The sequence below is a fragment of the Calonectris borealis genome, chromosome 28 (assembly GCF_964195595.1).
Source record: "Calonectris borealis chromosome 28, bCalBor7.hap1.2, whole genome shotgun sequence".
NCBI lineage: Eukaryota > Metazoa > Chordata > Aves > Procellariiformes > Procellariidae > Calonectris > Calonectris borealis.
The window spans coordinates 5,141,971-5,161,041 of record NC_134339.1 but is presented as its reverse complement, the minus strand read 5'-3'; the positions used below and the strand labels follow the sequence as shown (position 1 = coordinate 5,161,041).

Genomic DNA, 19,071 nt, shown 5'->3' with positions numbered 1-19,071 from the left:
GAGTGACAGCCCCCCGGGACCCCGTGGCTGTGGGGCAGTGACAGCCCCCCGGGACCCCTCAGCCGTGGGGCAGTCACAGCCCCCCGGGACCCCTCAGCCGTGGGGCAGTCACAGCCCCAGGGCCCCTCAGCTGGGTGATGACAGCCCCCCGCGCCCCCGCAGCCATGGTGAGGTGACAGCCCCTCAGCCGAGGGGAGGCGACAGCCCCCCGGGTCCTCTCAGTTATGAGGTGATGACAGGCCCCCGGGACCCCGCGGCCGTGGGGCAGTGACAGCCCCCGGGCCCCCTCATCCGCGGGGCGGTGACAGGCCCCGGTGGCGGCGGGGCGGCGCCAGGCCCGGCGGCGGGAGCGGAGCAGCTCCCCGGTCCCCGCCGCCCGCCGCGGGCCCCGCTCGCTCCTGCGCCTTTAACGCGGCGGCTCCCGCCGCCTCCCAGCTCGGGGCCCGGCGGCGGCGCAGCGAAGATGGCGGAGTCCGGCGGGGCCGAGTTCACCGCCGAGCGGCCGAGCAGGTGAGCGGGGCCCGGGCGCGGCCTAGGCCGGGGGTCCGAGGGCGGGCGGCGGCGGGGCGGGGCGCGGGGGCCCGGCCCGGCTGGGCCGCGGCGGCGGGCCGGGGCGGGCTGGGCCCGGCGGCGGGCGCGGCGGTTCGCCGCCTTCCTCCGGCGCGGAGAAGCGCCTCTGTGTTAATTTATTTTCCCTTTATTTTCGGCGTTGCCGCTCCCCGGGGGTCCTGGCGAGGCGGAGAGCCCGGCCCGGTGTCCTGGGGGGGTGTCCTGAGCAGGGCCCGGCGGCTGAGGGTCCTCTGAAAGATAATGATACTAATTAATAATTACGCTTTCCCCGACGGAGTTTATGAGGAGGAAGGCTGAGGTTTGAGGAAGGCTCTAAAATAGAGAATATTGTGAATCACACCTAGACCCCCCTTGGGTAGGGTTTGTAGAGCCACCGGCTTTGCGGGCGTACAGAGACACCAGGTTTATAGGTTTACAGAGACATCAAGTTTTTGGTGTTTCAGGCCCATTCTCTTGCGCCCCGTCCCCTCTGCCGTCCCCCCAGGCTGCAGACCCCTCCCTGGGTCGCTGGTTTTGGCCCCGACGGGGTCACTCGGCCTTGGAAGGCAGCACAACGTTGGCGGTGGTGCCTGGGAGGATGCGGTGGTGCCTGGGTGGAAGCTGTGGGTGCGGGAGTTTCTGCTCCCAGGGCTTTTCTGTCTGTCGTCGTCCAAAAGTTACCGGGTTGGACCGTCTTCAGAAAGTTGTGTTGTCTGTCTCTCGGATGTTATCCTGTCAACTTGTCACTTCACTTCAAAGCATCATTTATCCTCAACTTAACTCTCTCTGCGTTCACTCCTGAAATAACCACCCTGTATGTCACGCTGCGGAGAGGGAAGCTCCCACAGTCGTTGTTCCGCGCTGGAGAAGCCTGCCTGAATTCTCACCTTTTTTTTTTTTTTTCTTTTTTCTTCTTTTTCCTAATGACCGCCTGTGTAAACTATATGCTGCATTGCCTGGGGCATTTCATTTTATCTCTCTGCACCTCCTTTTTCTTCCCTCTCAGAACAGGAAGAGCAGCACTTCTTTCACACGGGTGTCGGTAGGGCCGCTTGCTCGGCGCTCGGAGTTTCTCGGTGCTGGGTGTGTAGCAGTGAGAAATGGAAGTAATTTGTTTCCAGGCTGTGATAAATCACCCAGGCTGGAGCTGCAGCAGTTCTGTTCCCTGAGCTGAGGCTCCATCGTGTTCCCTATCGCTGTGTGTTTATTTTCTTTGTTAATTTTAAAGTAAAGCCCGTTGAAATTTGGATACTGTTTCTTGTTGGTTGTTAGTCTTCTGTTTTAAAGGGTGGATTTATGGGAGAATACGGGGGAGAAACCTGATGGGGAACATGCCGCATCGTCTCTATAGACCGAGAGGAGAATTTCAAGGGCATTCCCTATCAACAATGATTCCTTGTTAGGTGCTTCCACTTGTGACTTTTTTGCACTTACTGAGTATTTACTCTCTAAGGCAAAAGGACAAAGCCCTCTCTTGCTGTTAACACACATGCCATTTCGGTGGTGCACTGTTATTCAAACAGCACGGACAGAATTTCCATCTTTGGACTTGCTACCGCATGGCTGATGCTAGTTACCCGTAAGTATGCTGGCTTCCCCAAAGCAAGAAAATTAACTTGTCTGCTGGGGATCCTGCGCTTTCATTCGATTAGGAACACGCTGTGCAAGATGGTATGGACAAAAGGCTTTGGACACACTGATGGCAAGAGATAAGGCCATTGCTGTGCGTTGGAAAGCAAACAGCCCTCATCTTCTATTTTGAAATAAACTTGCTTCCCCCCCCCCACTTCCTCTATGGATAGAATTTCATGAGTTACAAATGGGTTTCATATTTTACTCCCAGCCGTCCGTATCATGTGGAGGGAGAGTTTCAGGCTACATAATTCACTCCGTAATACTGTGCGGCTCCTCAAGATATGCTTTGAGACTGGTGAGCAAGTAAGAACAGAGGAAACGGTGAAATCCATCGGTACCCTTGGTAAGAGAGGCTCTCTGTGCTTTAGAGGCACGTGAGCTCTGCTGCAGTGTTGGTGAGGTAGGGTTGTACAAAGCAAGGTGACAAAGATCTAGGAAAAACATCTTTTCAGATGCTGGAGAGGATGTTATCGTGCAGGCCTTTAAGCAGGAATTAATCGGGGTGTGCAGACGAGCTGTTGAGGAGAGCTGTGTGTCTCTGAAATCGGGAATAATCCCTTGAAGAAACGAAGGCAGCCAGGTTGTATAAACACTTTTCAAAAACTCCCTAATATTGTTACACGCTGGCGTGTTTGCTGAAAGCGGTCCCACCTGTCAAAACCAGAACGAATGGGCGAGGAAGACCTGCAGGTCTTCCTTATCTAAAAGTACATGTGTCTGGGTTCACATCAAGAGAAAGTCGACCTGAACTCCCCTAACCTTATTCCTTCTGAAGAAAGTGGTGGGAGAGAGAGCAAATGTACAGGAGGATGGAGTAAAACCGTTTTGGGGAACAAAATGATAAGGGCTGTGAGGCTGCCTTGCTTTCATGTTCCTGTAATCTTATATAGCTTCAGTCTTCAATTAGACTTTTTTTTTTTTCCTTTTGAAACTGTTCGAAGTTTAGTTTTGTGTGGTTTCTATGTTCTATTCTCTGCCACATGGCAATTTTAAAACAGATTTAGTTGTTAGATCTGGTAGACGTGGTGTAAATGTTTACGCTCTAATTGAATCACTGTAAAAATAACTGCTGCTTTCTTTTTCAACATTGGGAGACTTCTGAGCTGGAGGTTTTATTTAGACCAAAAGTAAACTTCAGTGATTCTTTAAAGGTTCCTGTCTTACCTCCAAGTGTGGTTTAGCATTAACTGCTTCGTAAGGAAGAGCCTTGCATCACGGGACGGCGGCTAAGGCATCTTTTCCAGTTTCTTGTTTATATGGAAGATAAATGCTGAGCTTGCACAGAAATCAGTGACCTTTAAGAAAGCTGTCGCTGCACTTCTGGTGGTCTTGGGTTGCTCCGTTCAGGTGACGCAGTGAGGGTGGCACGAAGCCTGTGCCGAACTGAGCTGCCCAAGGAGCTGGGAAACATAATGATGTTTAGGATGGGTGCAAGCCTGTCAGAAGGTAAGTGCAGAGGATTTAGGTAACGAGGGAAACGGGCTACAAGCAGCCGCGGCGGTAAGAGGATTTGATCCTGGAACCGAATTGGAATTGGTGTTACGATGCCAAGCGCTGGGGCAGCTGCTCGCACCTGCTAGAAAACATGATTTCTTTAGTTTGCATTAAAGGCATGGTGGGTTTTTCTTCTGTTATCTGCTGTTTCATCGTTTTATTTTGCTTTTGCTTGAGATCCCTAGCTGCTCTGAGGCAATAATCTGGAGGGTGGAGGTATGGGGAGAGGAGAGGCGTGCTGCGGCTCACTGCACGCTGTAGTACCTACTCTGCGTGTAACTAGTCCTGTCGTTTTTATTGCAACACTGCCCAGAGGATGCAATCGGATGCCGCAGAAACAGGCTGAGACAAATGCTGTTCCAAGTACCTCGTAGTCTGATTTTGAAGTTTTTCTAAGTTTTTTCCAAGGCGTGGAGCAAGGAGCCCGGTATGATGGTGTGGGAGAAGGTTGCTGAGTGATTTGCTTGGTGGGGGGAACGTTCTGCCCTGCTGGGAGCTGCTAGCAGAGCTGAAACGGGCCGTCCCCAGCGGGAACGCGACCCAGCCGTTGCTGACCTGTGATGAGCCGGGAAGCTGAGACGCGTCCCGACGGATCTTTGGATGAAAGCGGCAGTAGCTGTGCCACGGATCAGCTTCGCTCCATTTCTGAAGGCGAAAATGCGATGCAGGAGTGGGGTGGATGGAAGAGCAGGGGTGAAGGGAAGAGCAGGGTGGTATCTAGAAGGCCAGCAGCCAAGCTGTGCTTGGGGCTGGGCCGAGTGTCACTTTTGGGGTGGCCTTGGTGGCTCTGCTGTGCTTCCCGACACCACTAGGTGCCTCTCGGCCTTTGCACAGCGGCTCTGCCACGGGTGCTGCTGGGAGAGGTGTGCAGGGGACGGCGGGCGCAGAAAATACCCGCCGTGGCTTCTGGCTGCGAAAACGACTGCAGTGGTGTGTTGTAGAAGCACAGTTCTGCTTTTTTGCATTTTTTGATCTGGCATCGCTGTAGCTTTCCTTTTTCTAAGCCGGGGTTGGCAGGATTTGACCCTAAGGGCATATGGTGGGGGAAACGTGGAACTGTTTAAGGCAGCGCTGTCAGCAGGAGTATCGAGTGTATAAAGAGCCTGTACTTAGCTGTGTACCGTGGAGACACAGGCAAATTTTACGTGGTGTAAAATCCACCGTCCTTCTGGGGGTCCTTGTGTGGCTGGCTGAGCTCGGGAGCAACTGAGAGCAGCTGACTTTTTCATTGCTGTGATACTGCCTGTGCTGCCAGAGTAATTTATATGCTTAGAGTGATTTTTATATTTGCTCAGTTTGTTCCTGGCTCGGCGGGATTAGGTTTGGGGCTGACAAGAATATAATCATGGTAAAGCTTAGGGGGTGGGGTAGTATCTTCCCATTCTCAGTCATTGTGAAAATACAGGTTGAGATTGTGGATCGGCAGGGTGTTGTTAGTGATGGGTGATGTGTGTCGCCCGCGCCGGCTCCATGTGCTGCCGGAGGAGGTTTGGGGCAGGGCTGAGGGTGCCCCAGGAAAATCCCTGTACAGGACAAGATCCTCTGCGGTAGCTCTGGGTATGGGTAGGGAGCATAGAAATGGCAGGTCCTGGTAAACAATCTTCTCAGCCTGACGTTTTGTGCCCCTCCAAGACCGCAGGGCTACCAGTGTGCCAACCTGGGCTCACGGAGCCCTTACCTGCAAGTTGCATTGGCCACTTTGGTTGCTGAATGAAGCGGGCCAAACTGCTGTTCCCATTTGTCCCTGCACCAGCATAAAAATGACTCTGGCTCTGTGGCAGAAACATTTTTAAGAATCTTGTTCTTTCTTATTTTTCCCCCCACAATTTGTCCCGGGTACAGCACGTACTGACCGGTCCCTCACATTGAAACTCCATGAGGTGGCACAGAGTTTAATGTGTTCAGTTATTTCACCTTCTACTTTTTTGTTCCATGCTCCAATGCTCCATTTTACCAGGCCAGCCAGCTTTTGACAGACATCCAGTTTTATTAGTGTTTTTAGCCAAAACCAAAATCCCACCTCCTTTGGCTTGCGAACAACCTACCGATTGAAGCCTGGGAGCAGAATATATTTGTGTGTGTGTGTCTGCTGGGCCCCGTGTGAGTCCAGCTCAGAAAAAAAAAGAAAAACAGATTTGGAAATGTGTCTGGGACTTCTCAAGGGACAAAAAATAATATTTAAAAAAAAAAACCTGAAAAGCCTTTTGCTTCAACTTGCTGCCTTAACTTTGGGTTATAGGGTTTCCTTGGTTCCAGCCTGGGAGAAGCAGGATGCAGATAAGCCAATAAGGGGATCAGTAGGACCTGATTCAGAAAGTACTTGAAAATGAAACGTTAAGGTGCCTCCTGGCTTCTGTGAAATATGTCTTTAATTGCTATTTTCAGTAAATGCAAGGCTGAATCAGGCATGGGTTGTCTGGCAGTGGAGAGTGTGGGAGCCCAGCGATGCCCAGTCCCGTCCCAGCGTCGGGCAGTCGATCTTTGGAGACCTCAGTTCCCTCTTTGTGAGAGGGACAAGCCTCTGGGGTCCCTGTAATACAAATTAAAAAGCTTGGTTTGTTGGGCTTTGTTCTTTTTTTAAAATAGTGAATGTTACTTGTTCTCCCTTTGCCAAATGTTAACTTTCCTTAAATTTTGAGACTTGAAGTGTAAAAGATAAAATGCGAGACTTTTCAAACTTCTCTATTCGACTTCAGACATTTTACAGAAGACCATTTTTTTCACACAAAGTATTACTCCTTCTAAAACTCAGACCGATTTATAATCTCTTTATTTAAGCACTCCAAATTGCTAGTCACTTCGAAATACAGATATTAGTCTCAGGCTTTCTACTTGTATTTATTGCCTTTGATGAAAGAGAGGGTGTCAGGAAAGGAAAATGAGTGGAGGCAGAGAAGAGAAATAGGAGAAATTAAGGGAGGGAGGTGGAAAAGGGAACAAAGAAATCGATTAAATCATTTTGCTCGCATATCTTTCCTAAGGATGATTACGTTTCTCTGGAAAACATCCCCTTCATTCAACGTGTTAATATTTAATTAGTTGCTGATCATTAAGTGCTTATTGCTGTTGCTAATTTGGACAGGGAAGCGATGGTAAATGTTATTTCTGATGGGGTGCTGGTGACAATCTTGCTTGCTGCTGGGAATGTAAGTAGGTTAACAGGGCAGGTATTTTTAAGTCTCATTGCCTGGCAGCATCTAATCTTCCTTGCACCCAAACTTCAAGGAAACCTCTCGACGCCCTTTCGTAGGGGGCTGCAAAGGCCGCGGGAGTGTTGTCCAAAAGTCCCGACAAGAGTCCGTGAAACAGCAAATCTACAGTAAAAGGTTTAGCCTGTTTGCCCTAATGTTACATTTGTTAGTGTGAGGTGCTGAAAACTCATTTTCATCATTTGGGCATGTGATATAAAGCCTCAGGATCTGAAATATTACAGTAACCATGGCTACCAGTGACTTATCTGAGGGAGTTTGACTTTTGTTTTGATTTTAAGTGTCTTAATTGTAGTTTAAAAATCAGAATCTGAATGTGTTTTTTACTTAGGCATGAAACTAAAGGCATTAAATGATTTGCATTATTAAAATACCTATAACGCTGCCTTTCAAAGGTTCTTAAAGAAGGTCCTTAATATTCATACCCTGTGTTCTAAATAAAGTTACTCTTCAGCTTTATGTTAGTTCTGCTGCTCTCACCATAAAAAATTTCTAGCAGGCTTGAGTGCTCAGAAGGTGCCTCGCTGGCTATTTTGCAATCCCAAGTCCTTTGTTTATCCACAGAAAAGCTGTGGCACTACGGACTTGATGCATGCGAACACACACACACACACGCTGCTGCTTTTCCTCCCTCCTCTTTTGTACCCCAGCCATGCCCCGCGGGGTCCTACCTTTAGAGCTTGTGTTTACTGTAGAGGCTGGCTGTTGGAAGTTTGCCCTGCTTAGAAATCTTGCCAACCCCCTTGAGTTTCTCCTGTACGAAAAATTACCAAGCACCACCTGCCCAGAGAGTGGGAAAACGTGGGTGGATATTAGCAAGGATGCTGAACTGGGGTGGAGAGCGAGCCTCGCTAGCACCGAACTATCCCTCCTTCCAAGGAGGACCACGTTACACAAGAAGAGTAGGAGGATGACAGGCAGTTGTGTAGCAAAAGATTTTTCTTATTTAATTCAATCACTGAAATGTTATAATCTGGCCTGGTCTAATTCTCTCCATTTGTACTTGTGCAGTAGTTGCAAACATGCTGAAATATGAACTCATGTTTGGTAAGCCTTTAATTCCAGCTTTGATGTTTTTAATCATCAGTACAGATTTGGTAAAAATGATTCATTAGCTTGAAACACATCTTGGATCACACGTGATGTTGTGGAGAATTGAGGAGGCAGAGACAGGGGACGGTTGTTCTTTGGGATGTTCTTTGTGCCTCGTGTGAACTGATTCTTGAAGTATAGCCCTTAAATATCTCTCAGCCCATCAGCTTTAGGGGCCTCTTGGGCGCCCAGCCCTGTGTTCAGATGCCTCCTCGCTGCGTCTGTTTCTGGTCAAAAAATTAAGCAGTCCTTGCTCAGAAACATGTCAGCTAAGGATGTGGTCAGCGTGCTTGGGGCAAGGATGAGCACATGGCCAAGATCCTGCAAGAGGTACAGCAGCAGAAGGAGAATTTCTGGGCTTGTTTGCCTTCCCTGCCTGCTGTCTGGCTGGAACCACTCCCTTAACCCTTGCTTTAACATTTTCACAAGCCTGCAATGTGCGTACGGTTTTGGGTTGGTTTTCCCCAAGCTACAGTCACATACACCATGCTGAACTCTATCCTGCCGTGACTGGAGAGGATTGAAAGCAGTCTGGCTTCAGAGCAGCGGCTTGGAGACAAATCCTCAATCCCATTACTTGTTCCCTGGCAGCCCCTTTTTGAAAATCGGGTCCCAGCGATGTTACTGGAGTCTTTGAGGCTGCTGCCCAAAATGGATCGCTCTTCTGAATCAACGTGTCTGTTGAATTCCAGGTGCCCCCACCATTCGTGCGATGGATGCAATTACATGAATATAAAGATGCCTTTCACTGCTACAGCTATTTCCATATGGAAAGTGGGATTTCTGTTCCGGTAAAGTCATCTTTATACCAATATATTCATGTTAAAGGCCCTGATCATGTAAACATTTTCAGATCCCCATGCAGATCGCTGTGAAGCCCGTGGGACGTGCAGTGGAAGTGCTGCTTGATGTGAATGTGATTTTTATGTTTTACCTTTTTTCAAAGGATGAATTTGACTGGGTGCAGCCAGACACACTTGACCCCTCTCCGAGCTAGCATGCTCGGCCCCTGCTGAAGGACGCTCCGGCCGCAGAAACCTCCGCAAAGCTCTGCGGCAGGGGTAGGACTTCACTCAGTGCCGTCATTTTGAGGAGAAAGATGAAAAACCGAGGAAAATTCCAGAAGCTCTCCAGCCCTGCCTCCATCAGAAAGGGAAGGGGGAAGGAGCGGAATAAACACTTTCTCACTATTGTGTGATGAAAGGCTTTTATCTTGAAGGCTGAACTGCTGCGGAATGGATGCAACTCTTCCGAAGTTTGTCTGCAAGGCTGTTTCTTCTGTAACAAATTGTTAAGCAACAAGTACATGGTATACTCAGATCTCAAATAAGATAGGGACAGCCTCACAAAGGCACTTTCAGATGTTCAAGGCTTCCTTTTGTGCTTTTTTTTTTTCAGTCTCTGACATCCAACTGCTGCCTCTCTTCTTCCTCTGTTCCTAATGCAGCGCAAGGCGTGGAAAGCAAGGCCGTGTGGCATAATGCATGCGGTGCTACGGTGTGCCCCGTGGTACCGCAGCCTGGTTTGGGCCAAGCCTGCTTTTATCACAAATCCCTTTTTACTAACCGCAGTGCAAACAGTGTTTGTTGCTGTTTTCTCACCTCTCCTCCTCCCGCTTGGTTTTTTGTAGAGTCTCTTACTTGATTTCTCATGCTTTGCGTGGATTTTATTTTGCTTCCAGCTTATGTGTTTCTTCTAAAAACTCTTTTTTTCCAGACTGAAAAAAACCGGACATTTTCAATGCTTCACTTACTGTTCGGTTTTGTTTTGTCTTTTTTCTCCCCAGAGGATTGTGTAATCATTGGATCCTTTTATTCTCTACCTGTAAATAGACAAAGGAACTAGTACAGAGAGTTTTTCAGGGGTAGTTGTTCACAATTATCTATTGAAATGAATCGCACATGCAAACACGTTTATTCCAGCACAGAAATACCTACCCGCCCAGATTTAGTCCTCCATCTACTTACTTACACTCTGGTTATTAACAGTGCCTGTAAAAGTTAATTGAGAAAAAGGAAAAAAAGAGGAATGTTTGTTCAGGTAAAGCTTGTTGTTTGAAGAGGCACCCGCACTGGGAGAGTTGTGGATATAGTGAAAGCAATTTTATATGGGTAAGCCCTTAGGCTGGGAAAAGGAATATTTAAAATTGGTCTGAAAGAAACGCTGAAGAAAATTCCCATGAGAAGAATCCTGCAGGAGATCAAGTTTAACGAAGTTACGGTAAACTCAGGAGTTCCCATCTCCCAGATGACTGCCGGAGCTGTCTGTGCGTATTATACCTGTCCAGCGTGAAACAAAATGGGTTTGCTCGGTGAACGATACTGTGTTCAGGGGCAAGATCATTTCCTCGCTTATGCTGGATGTTTCCTCCTTTCGACTCCAGCGAATCAAAGCCATTGTTCCAGAGAGGAGAGTAAAATGCGTTTGACATGATGAATATTCATGCACTCGCTCCCTCCAATCTCTTTCCTCTTTCGCCATGGGAAGAGCTGGAGTGGATAGACGTTTCTTGGCTCGCGGAGTAATGGATAAAGGTCTTGTCAGCAACTGACTTTTTGCTAATCCTTTTTATTATAGGAAGGATGTTGTAGCTGGACTCCACTCTCTGAACTAAGACTTTTTAGTATGCTTTGACTTTAAGGTAGGAATTTCAGATCCATGCTACAAGAAGCACAGCTGACCGGTATCAGTCATCCCAGTAGGAACTCTTATGAATTTTGAGGCGTGCTCCCAAGCCTAAGGAGTTTTGAAACAGACTGCAAGGATCTGATATCTGCATCCTGCAGCATCCCAAAGAGCTCTAGAGCTGCTCTCACAAAGCGGCTGCCCTCTCAGTGCTCTGATGAACATCACAGATTTCCCCTAACTCGCCTCTTCTGTAAAGCTTGCAGGAAATTGCAATCCGATAAGTTAGGCAAGTAACAAGTCCTGTCCATTGTTCCTTATTGTTTGAGGATTGTTTACGTCCCCTCTTTGGTTATCCTATCTCCCTGACTCTTCTCTGACCTTGCCTACTTGTTTCGTCCATTGTGTGTGGCTTTTGTTGTTGTTGAGGTAGTGAAGTCTTAGGAACAGTTGTTAGCAAACGATGGGATTATACAGCCCCTAGAACACTGGGACCTAGTTTCTGTACTATTTTTTTGGGCTTTGTTGGTATATTCTGCCTAAATAATAATAATAATACCCTTTAAGTACAGTACTAAGTGCACTCTCCCACTGTGGACTTGGGAGCAAGTAATGTAGCTTTCCAGATTTGGTATGATCTGCTTGGGATTTTTTATGTCACGCTTCCATAAAATGTTTCTTAAAATGCAGAGACCAAATAGCAGGATGCTTCTGAAAACCTAAAACCCATCCTGAATACTGATCCTTGTGCATGTTTTCTTCCCAGAAGGACTCGGATCTTGATCCTGAAAAGTAGTTCAGAGTCAGATTAAATTTGCAAATTAATTTAGGATTTCATGCTTCTGTTGGCCTGAGTGGACCCCGTTTCGTGGGCAGGGCATGCTGGCCCACTATCGCCTTGCTCGGGAAATCTGCAGCATAATTGTAGTTATTTTCAGAGGAGCACAGAGCATCTAATAATCTTTTCCACTTGTGCAGAGATACTGCTGATGTTGACCTCCAAATGCAGCGTCTTCACTGACAAGTGCATCTGAGGCCAAGTGAATCTAAGAATGATGCTGTCCGCGCGGGGGAACATGTGTGAGAGGCATTGGGAAAACCAAGGAAATATTTACACTGGGAGGGGACTGTTTACAGTGCAGTTCAAACAGTTGACATTATTTAGAGCAGCCAGTGCTATGTAATATTTTGCTTTTGCTCTTCTCATGAGGGTCAGGCATAAGGAAAGGATCAAATGGGGCTAGCAGGGCCGTCCTTGGACGGTACGGAGTATCTAACAGCTGCAGTCAGGAGAGGTGGTGAGAAGAATAAGCAACTGTGATTCAGTCTCGTGGTTGAAGTCAAGGTCAGTGTGGACTCTGGGGTAGTTGTAGTGTGGGGACACCAATGTTCGTTGGAGATTTTGGCCCCACTAGCTGATGTTTGGATGGTCTCTGAAGCCCTTGTGTGCTGCAGCGTGACGGGTTGTCAGTAATGCGAAAGTATAATTTAAAAATTTGGAAGTCTCTCTTGTATTGGGAGAAGGGAATACAACTGAGGTACTGATGTCATGATGTTCTGTGTGGCTATTGAGCTGGGAATTTGCGTTCAAACTGCTTCATGTTACAGTATCTTCCCCAGCATGCTTTGTAGGTATACCACATACTGTTTTAATTTAAAACCAGCCTGTCTCTCTTGTTCTGTTTTTAGCATGGCTGACAAGAACAGCACCCTGAAATGCACGTTCTCTGCTCCTGGCCACAGCACCACTCTACTGCAGGGACTGGCCTCGCTCCGAGCTCAGGCTCAGCTGCTTGATGTCATCCTCACTATAAATAATGAAGTGTTTCAGGTTCATAAAGTTGTCTTGGCTGCCTGCAGTGACTATTTCAGGTGAGAATCCGATAGGGAAGCAGGCATTTTTACCTTTCCCATTGGTTTTCTGTTTCCCCATCCTCCCCCACCCCAACCTCCCCACCGCACACCCCAAAATCACACCCACGCACAACCCTTTGGAGGTATGGTTTGTCCCACGGGTGTTGGTGGGATTACCTGCAGGCATGTAGAGGCTCGGAGTCGGTCCCTCCGCACGCAGATGAGGTTTGTTTGACTACAGCCGCTGGGCCAAGATGCAAGTTCAAGCCCAGGTCTTGACCCCCCTCGGCAGCATTGGTTGGTGCTCTGCCTGCTGAAGGAAACAGGCTTTTGCCCTGGAGCTGCTCGAGCTGATTTCGAAGTGGCAGTGAGGGCTCTGAAATGAGTCATCCCACTGAGCGATGGTGCCCATTGTAAATACACTCGTGTTATCTTTAAATACCACTGATCTGTCTGTAGTGGTTACTGTTCACAGGCTGAAGATATGAAGGGTTTGTGTGTGCATTCCCCGGATGCCCGGGAGATAGGGGAGAATTGTCCCATCTTGTGTGGGTAGAAAACTGAAGCACGGAGATGAGTTTTCTCAGCCAAATTAATGCGGAGTGAGCCAACGGCAGAGCAGGAAATTCAGTCTTAAGCGAAAAACTGTATTCATCCACTTTGCCTCTGTCAAACTCTTTCGTAATGGTTCTCTGACTCGGAAAGACTTCTCTTTTGAGTTAGGGACCAGTAGCAGCATCCAGTGAGGGGCATGCTGGAGGCAATGGGTGTAGGGAAGGTTCAAAACAACAGAGAACTCGGCCTGGGTGTTGTTCTAGACTGCAGGTCATAGCAAGTGAGGGTGGAGAAGGGCTGTTCAACGGGGTTTGCAATCCCTTGACGTGTAGGTTCTGTCCTGACCTGAGCAGACTGGTTTGCTGAGCAGGTAACCAAGAGCAAGGGACTGCAGTGTCCTTTGGCATATCTCTTGCGTCCCTTCGCCCATTTCTTCACCTGCTCTGGTGATGTCTGTCTTATGTACACGCATATTTTCTAGGCTGTTCCCTTCTCTCTCCCTTTGGTAACGTAAACCTTCCAAGCTTATCGCTCTCCCTAACAGGCATGCAATTAATGATGGAGCTGATCTCCCACCAAATGCTAATAGCACTATTTGTATTCATAAATGCTGTATGCAGTGCCACTGCTAGTGTGTTTTCCCTGTCGAAGTATAATTGCTGAGTAGGTTTCTTGTTATTACTTCTGTGGTGCTAAGGAAGGTTGTCCTGGGGAACAATGGCAGAATAATCTAGCTTTTGAAAATACTCTGTTTTTATGCAGAAGGGGGGAGGGAAAAGAGTGAAATTGAGGCATTTATGTAATCAGCGTTTTAGAACCGTAACACTTTTTAAAGGAATTGCATTCTATTTGATGATTTGTCTTCATCATGGCAACAATAATGCTTTTCTTCCCTTATGCACGTTCAGCTAATGCAGGAGTACACATATCTCTGCATATCCTCTGGGGCAAGGGATCAGCAGCATGCTGTTCTGTGACATGGGATATGCAAGGGGATTTTAGCAGAATGCTCTCATCTGCTATATGGACAAATAATTGCGAACAGTATTCCTGGTCACTCGGTTACAGAAAGCTGATTTCATATGCAGATATTTCCTTATTTAGGTCATTTCGGATTTCTTGGGTTTATGCTGGACGGCAGCAGGTTTTCTAGCCTGGTTTGGACAGGAAACTTGGAACTCCTGTCTTTTGACAGTGTTCCCAAGATACTCCTTTATTCCTGTGTTGATGTAGGAGAGGAGGGTCTGTTCAGCATTTTTTCTGACTGACTTGCACCTTAGAGTCACTGCAGCTTCCTAAGGCAGCTCTGATGACACTGTGCCTTCACGATGAATTTATCTTTCCGATGGAAAAGAGTAGGTTATCGATGGTGGAAAAAACAGCCCAAAATGTGCCGGCAGCTGGCAGCAGTTTAAAAGTCTTTTGTATGACAGCCTGTAGCCTGGCTGCAACGTGTGTACAATGGCAGGGAATGGTGAAACTCCGCGTCGCAGTTCTTCCAGCAACCTGTTTTGACTTTGGCTTCCCCAGAACTGCTCTGCTACTGCTTGTTGAATACTACACAGAGCGCAAACCTTTGCCCCTGAGCTACCCATATATAACAAAAACTGCTGAAATTTAATGTAAACGTATAAAAAAACAAATGTGCAGTTATGTCCCCATCACGCCCACAGGCCCCGTAGCTGGGAAACGCAGCACCGCTCTAGAAGGGCGGTTTACGAGATGTCTGCGCGCAGTCCTTGGCGTGGTATGTGCTTCCTGTGGAATTTAGAAGCCTCCCAAGGAGGTGATCTAGGGCCTAATCTCTGCGTGGCCTGGTCAACTGATGTGCTTGCAGCTGTGCTGTAACAAAATCTTTTTTTTTTTTTTTAATTGCCTGTTAGCCCCCTGCCGTCGTACTGCAACATGACAGACGTTTTCTGAAGTGGTTGCAATTCCTATTTTCTTAAGGCGTTGGGAATAAACCTTGGAGGGGAAGTTCTGTTGTGATTACCAAAGCTGTTCATAAGATGTGTTGCATCTGCAATATTTAAGCCATTTTGTAGCTAGCCTACGATATATCGGGCTAACTGAAATCTTTGCCTAAAGGCAGTGCTGCAGGCAAGCTCAGAGGATCACAGACCTCCTAAACACAGGTGTCTTCCGAAGTGTATTCTTTCTTTGTGCTCACAAATCCTGCATACTTAAACTCTTTAGGGTATGGTTACCAACCTCTGCTGGTGCAGATCCCGTTGTATCCTTTGGTTGTTGAATATCATGGGTTCGTTGGTGTCCAGTGTACTACACTCCCTGCTCTGGTAGCTCTACCTTCTTCTTGAAGCTTTGTCCTGTGGTCCACTCTTACTTATGCTGCCAGTAGGATTGAAAAACTTAACTTTCTGATAGCTGGATATTACTTCTTAGTGCACCGTTTATGCAAGCTTTACGTAAGTAATTGCATACTCTAATTTCTCCTGGCTTTTAGAGATTTAGCCCTGATTTATTCTCCCCCTTCCCCGTCCTCCCTAAGAGAATCACTATGTTTAAAAAATAAAATAAAATTCTGAAGTGATACATCATTTTACATGTATTTAAAAGGGGGAAAATTTTTGTTTGTGTTCTTGACCTCCAGGGCAATGTTCACCGGCGGGATGAGAGAAGCCAGCCAAGATGTGATCGAACTGAAAGGTGTATCTGCAAAAGGACTGAAACACATAATAGACTTTGCGTACAGTGCTGAAGTGACTCTTGATCTTGACTGTATTCAGGATGTGCTGGGAGCTGCTGTCTTCCTCCAGATGGTGCCTGTCGTGGAGCTCTGCGAAGAATTTCTGAAGTCTGCCATGAGTGTAGAAACGTGTCTCAATATCGGGCAGATGGCCACCACCTTTAGCCTCGCATCCTTGAAGGAATCAGTAGATGCATTCACTTTTAGGCATTTCCTCCAGATCTCTGAGGAAGAGGATTTCCTCCACCTGCCGCTGGAGCGCCTTGTTTTCTTCTTGCAGAGCAATAAGCTGAAAAGCTGCAGTGAAATAGACCTCTTCCGTGCTGCCGTCCGCTGGCTGCAGTATGACCCAACCCGCCGTGCCAGTGCCAGCCAGGTCCTCTGCCACATCCGCTTCCCGCTGATGAAGTCCTCGGAGCTGGTGGACAGCGTCCAGACCTTGGACATCATGGTGGAAGACGTTTTGTGCCGGCAATATTTGCTGGAAGCGTTCAATTACCAGATCCTACCCTTTCGTCAGCACGAGATGCAGTCCCCTCGGACCACCATCCGCTCGGACGTCCTGTCCCTCATCACCTTCGGCGGCACTCCCTACACCGATAACGACCGCACTGTGAGCTGCAAAGTCTATTACCTGCCGGATGCCAGCGTGCGCCAGTTTAAGGAGCTGACGGAAATGGAGGTGGGCAGCAGCCATTCTTGCGTGGCCGTGCTCGACAACTTTGTCTACATCGTAGGCGGGCAGCACCTGCAGTACCGGAGTGGGGAGGGAGCTGTGGATATCTGCTACCGCTATGATCCGCACCTGAACCAGTGGCTGCGCATCCAGGCCATGCAGGAGAGCAGGATCCAGTTCCAGCTCAACGTCCTCCACGGCATGGTGTATGCCACCGGTGGGAGGAACCGGTCGGGGAGCTTGGCCTCCGTAGAGAAGTATTGCCCCAAAAATAACGAGTGGACTTACGTGTGCTCCCTGAAACGCAGGACGTGGGGGCATGCTGGAGCCACGGTAGGAGATAAATTGTACATATCAGGTGGGTATGGCATTTCAGTGGAAGACAAAAAAGCCCTGCACTGTTACGACCCTGCCGTGGATCAGTGGGAGTTTAAAACCCCAATGAACGAACCCAGAGTTCTGCATGCCATGGTCAGTGCAAATAATAGGATTTATGCTCTGGGAGGCCGCATGGACCACGTTGACCGTTGTTTTGATGTTTTGGCTGTGGAATATTACGTGCCTGAAACAGACCAATGGACAACGGTGAGCCCTATGCGTGCAGGTCAGTCGGAAGCTGGCTGTTGTTTACTAGAAAAAAAGATTTATATCGTAGGAGGGTACAATTGGCATCTGAACAATGTGACAAGCATTGTGCAGGTGTATAACACGGAAACTGATGAATGGGAAAGGGACCTACATTTTCCAGAATCTTTTGCTGGGATAGCATGCGCTCCTGTTATACTACCGCAGGTAACGACCCAGAGATAACTACGCGCGACTGCGTCGGCCCGTGAAATCACCTCGTGTTGCATGTTATCGGGATGCTGTGTTGTTTCTTTGTTGTTTGCAAATGGTATTGTGCATTTTGTGGGTGAGGGAAGGAGAAAAATAGCTTGCGTTCCCTCCTCCATAAAGTCCCTCCTCCTCTTATGTAGTGTTCTGGCAAGCGTGTTTCATCAGAAGCACTTGTCAGCTAGTTAGACTTAACAGATGTTACAGCTGGAAAAAGCTTTTCTCTTTTTTCTTTTTTTTGATGGGGGGGTGCATTTTGCCAACTTTTCATATTTTTAACAATGTTACACATTGCAAACATTGACAGCTCAGGAGTAACTAAGTACTGTGGTATGTTTAAAAGAGTTCAGGTGTGATTTTTATTAATAGCTCCAAAAATCATTGTATGTCGCTTTGTTGTTTTTTAGCAAACAAAAAAACCAAAACCTGTATAACATACTGACCTCCAGAAGCAATAACGGGACAGTGGGAGCTAGAAGAGCACAGGTGCTTGGATTATGAAAGCATATTCTTGCTTTTCAAAGGTGACTGGGTTTTTTTTTCCCCCTCCTAAAAGGGGAATACTTATCCCTGCACACCTCTGGTCTCCGTTGGCTCTTCATTGCTTGGATTACTCTGCAATTCCAGATCCCTTCCTCACCCCCTCCAGATAGCAGCATGTTACTCTCGTCCAGAAATTCTCCCTTAATTGGGGCATCCAGAGTTTGCAACACTAAAGCCATGTTGATAGCTTGATTACATATAAACGGGCGTGATCTTTTTTACAACTGCCAAAAATTTGTTTGGCTTTACTGGCAATAAGAGCTCTGCAGCTGTTTGTCTGGGCTGACCGCTACAGCAGGGAGCACCCAGAGTTCCTGGTTTGGGACCCCGCTGCCTTTGCCTTTCCCAACGCTCCACCTATACACGTTCATCCAAACTCTTTTCGTACAGTAAAGGAGGTGGGTGCTACTTGTTCATAAGTTTGAAGGTTTTCTCCCTTGACTTGTAAATAAGATACTTGGCATCATAATATGATGGAATCTAAGTGGAGTGGGGTTTTTTTGGTTGTTGTTGCCAGTGGGTATTTTAAATTAAGAGATTCATTTTAAGATGACTCTGTCATTTTTGTAGAATCTGTGTTTACTGCACAGAATACTGTTACTTCCTGAACTTTCCTTTCCTCCAAGCCATTTTTTCTAATTAATTTGACTGATTAATGAATTGAAAGTTTCTCCTTTTATCAGGTATTCTGTTTCAAGGGCTTTGTTTTGTATCTGTGTAAGTTTGATTTTGATGTATGCAGCCTTCTTTTTAGAGAAACTGTTGCATTCTGCTGTTAAATAAATACTGTGCTGTAATCTTTAGAGACAATATATAATGTCTGTTTTGCTAATGAATCATTGATCAGGTCTGTGTAAAGCATGAACTCCATACCTCAGATTCACTTAAAGATATTTTTCTCTAATAATGAAATCAAAGCACCTTTGGATATGATACGGTGAGGGCACATGCTCCTCAGTTAAGCTCTGCATTCTAAATTTTCAATAAAATGATGCATAGTTTCATCTGTTCCTATCTATTTGCTGGTTTGCCAATAATAAATTAATGAAAAGTACTTGCTGTTGTATAGTATGCTAAAGTCAGTGGGCAAGCTCCACTTTCTAGCTCTTAGGCAGTTAATTTACTCCCATTCTCTGTTCATTTGATCTGGCATAGAAGCTAGAAACACTGCAGAACAGTCTTGGCAGATAACAAGCAAATTTTGAAAGGATGAAATGTAACTCGATACAAGCTTCAAAGTTACAAAATAATGGATTTTCTTTTTTTAATGCTTCCATATGTTTATGAAAAGCGTACTT

General features: G+C 47.1%; 1 protein-coding gene across 2 annotated transcripts; it reads left to right on the top strand.

Moving 5' to 3' along the window:
• The first annotated feature begins 480 nt into the window (after positions 1-480).
• On the top strand, positions 481-18,751 carry KLHL26 (kelch like family member 26). Of its 2 annotated transcripts, none has more exons than XM_075175620.1 (2): positions 481-510; positions 15,625-18,751. In XM_075175620.1, exon 2 carries the CDS (start codon positions 15,629-15,631, stop codon positions 17,204-17,206), a length of 1,578 nt encoding a protein of 525 aa, XP_075031721.1. In that variant the 5' UTR covers positions 481-510; positions 15,625-15,628; the 3' UTR covers positions 17,207-18,751. The 2 variants fall into 2 exon arrangements, with proteins under 2 accessions (XP_075031721.1, XP_075031720.1); XM_075175619.1 differs by lacking the exon at positions 481-510 and adding an exon at positions 12,242-12,476.
• The last annotated feature ends 320 nt before the right edge of the window (positions 18,752-19,071 follow it).

Bases quoted from the DNA above. Each gene is read 5' to 3' on its own strand.
- KLHL26 (XM_075175619.1), top strand. From the start codon at position 12,295: ATGGCTGACAAGAACAGCACCCTGAAATGCACGTTCTCTGCTCCTGGC. The intron at 12,477-15,624 runs GTGAGAATCCGA...CTTGACCTCCAG, and splicing joins GCCTGCAGTGACTATTTCAG to GGCAATGTTCACCGGCGGGA.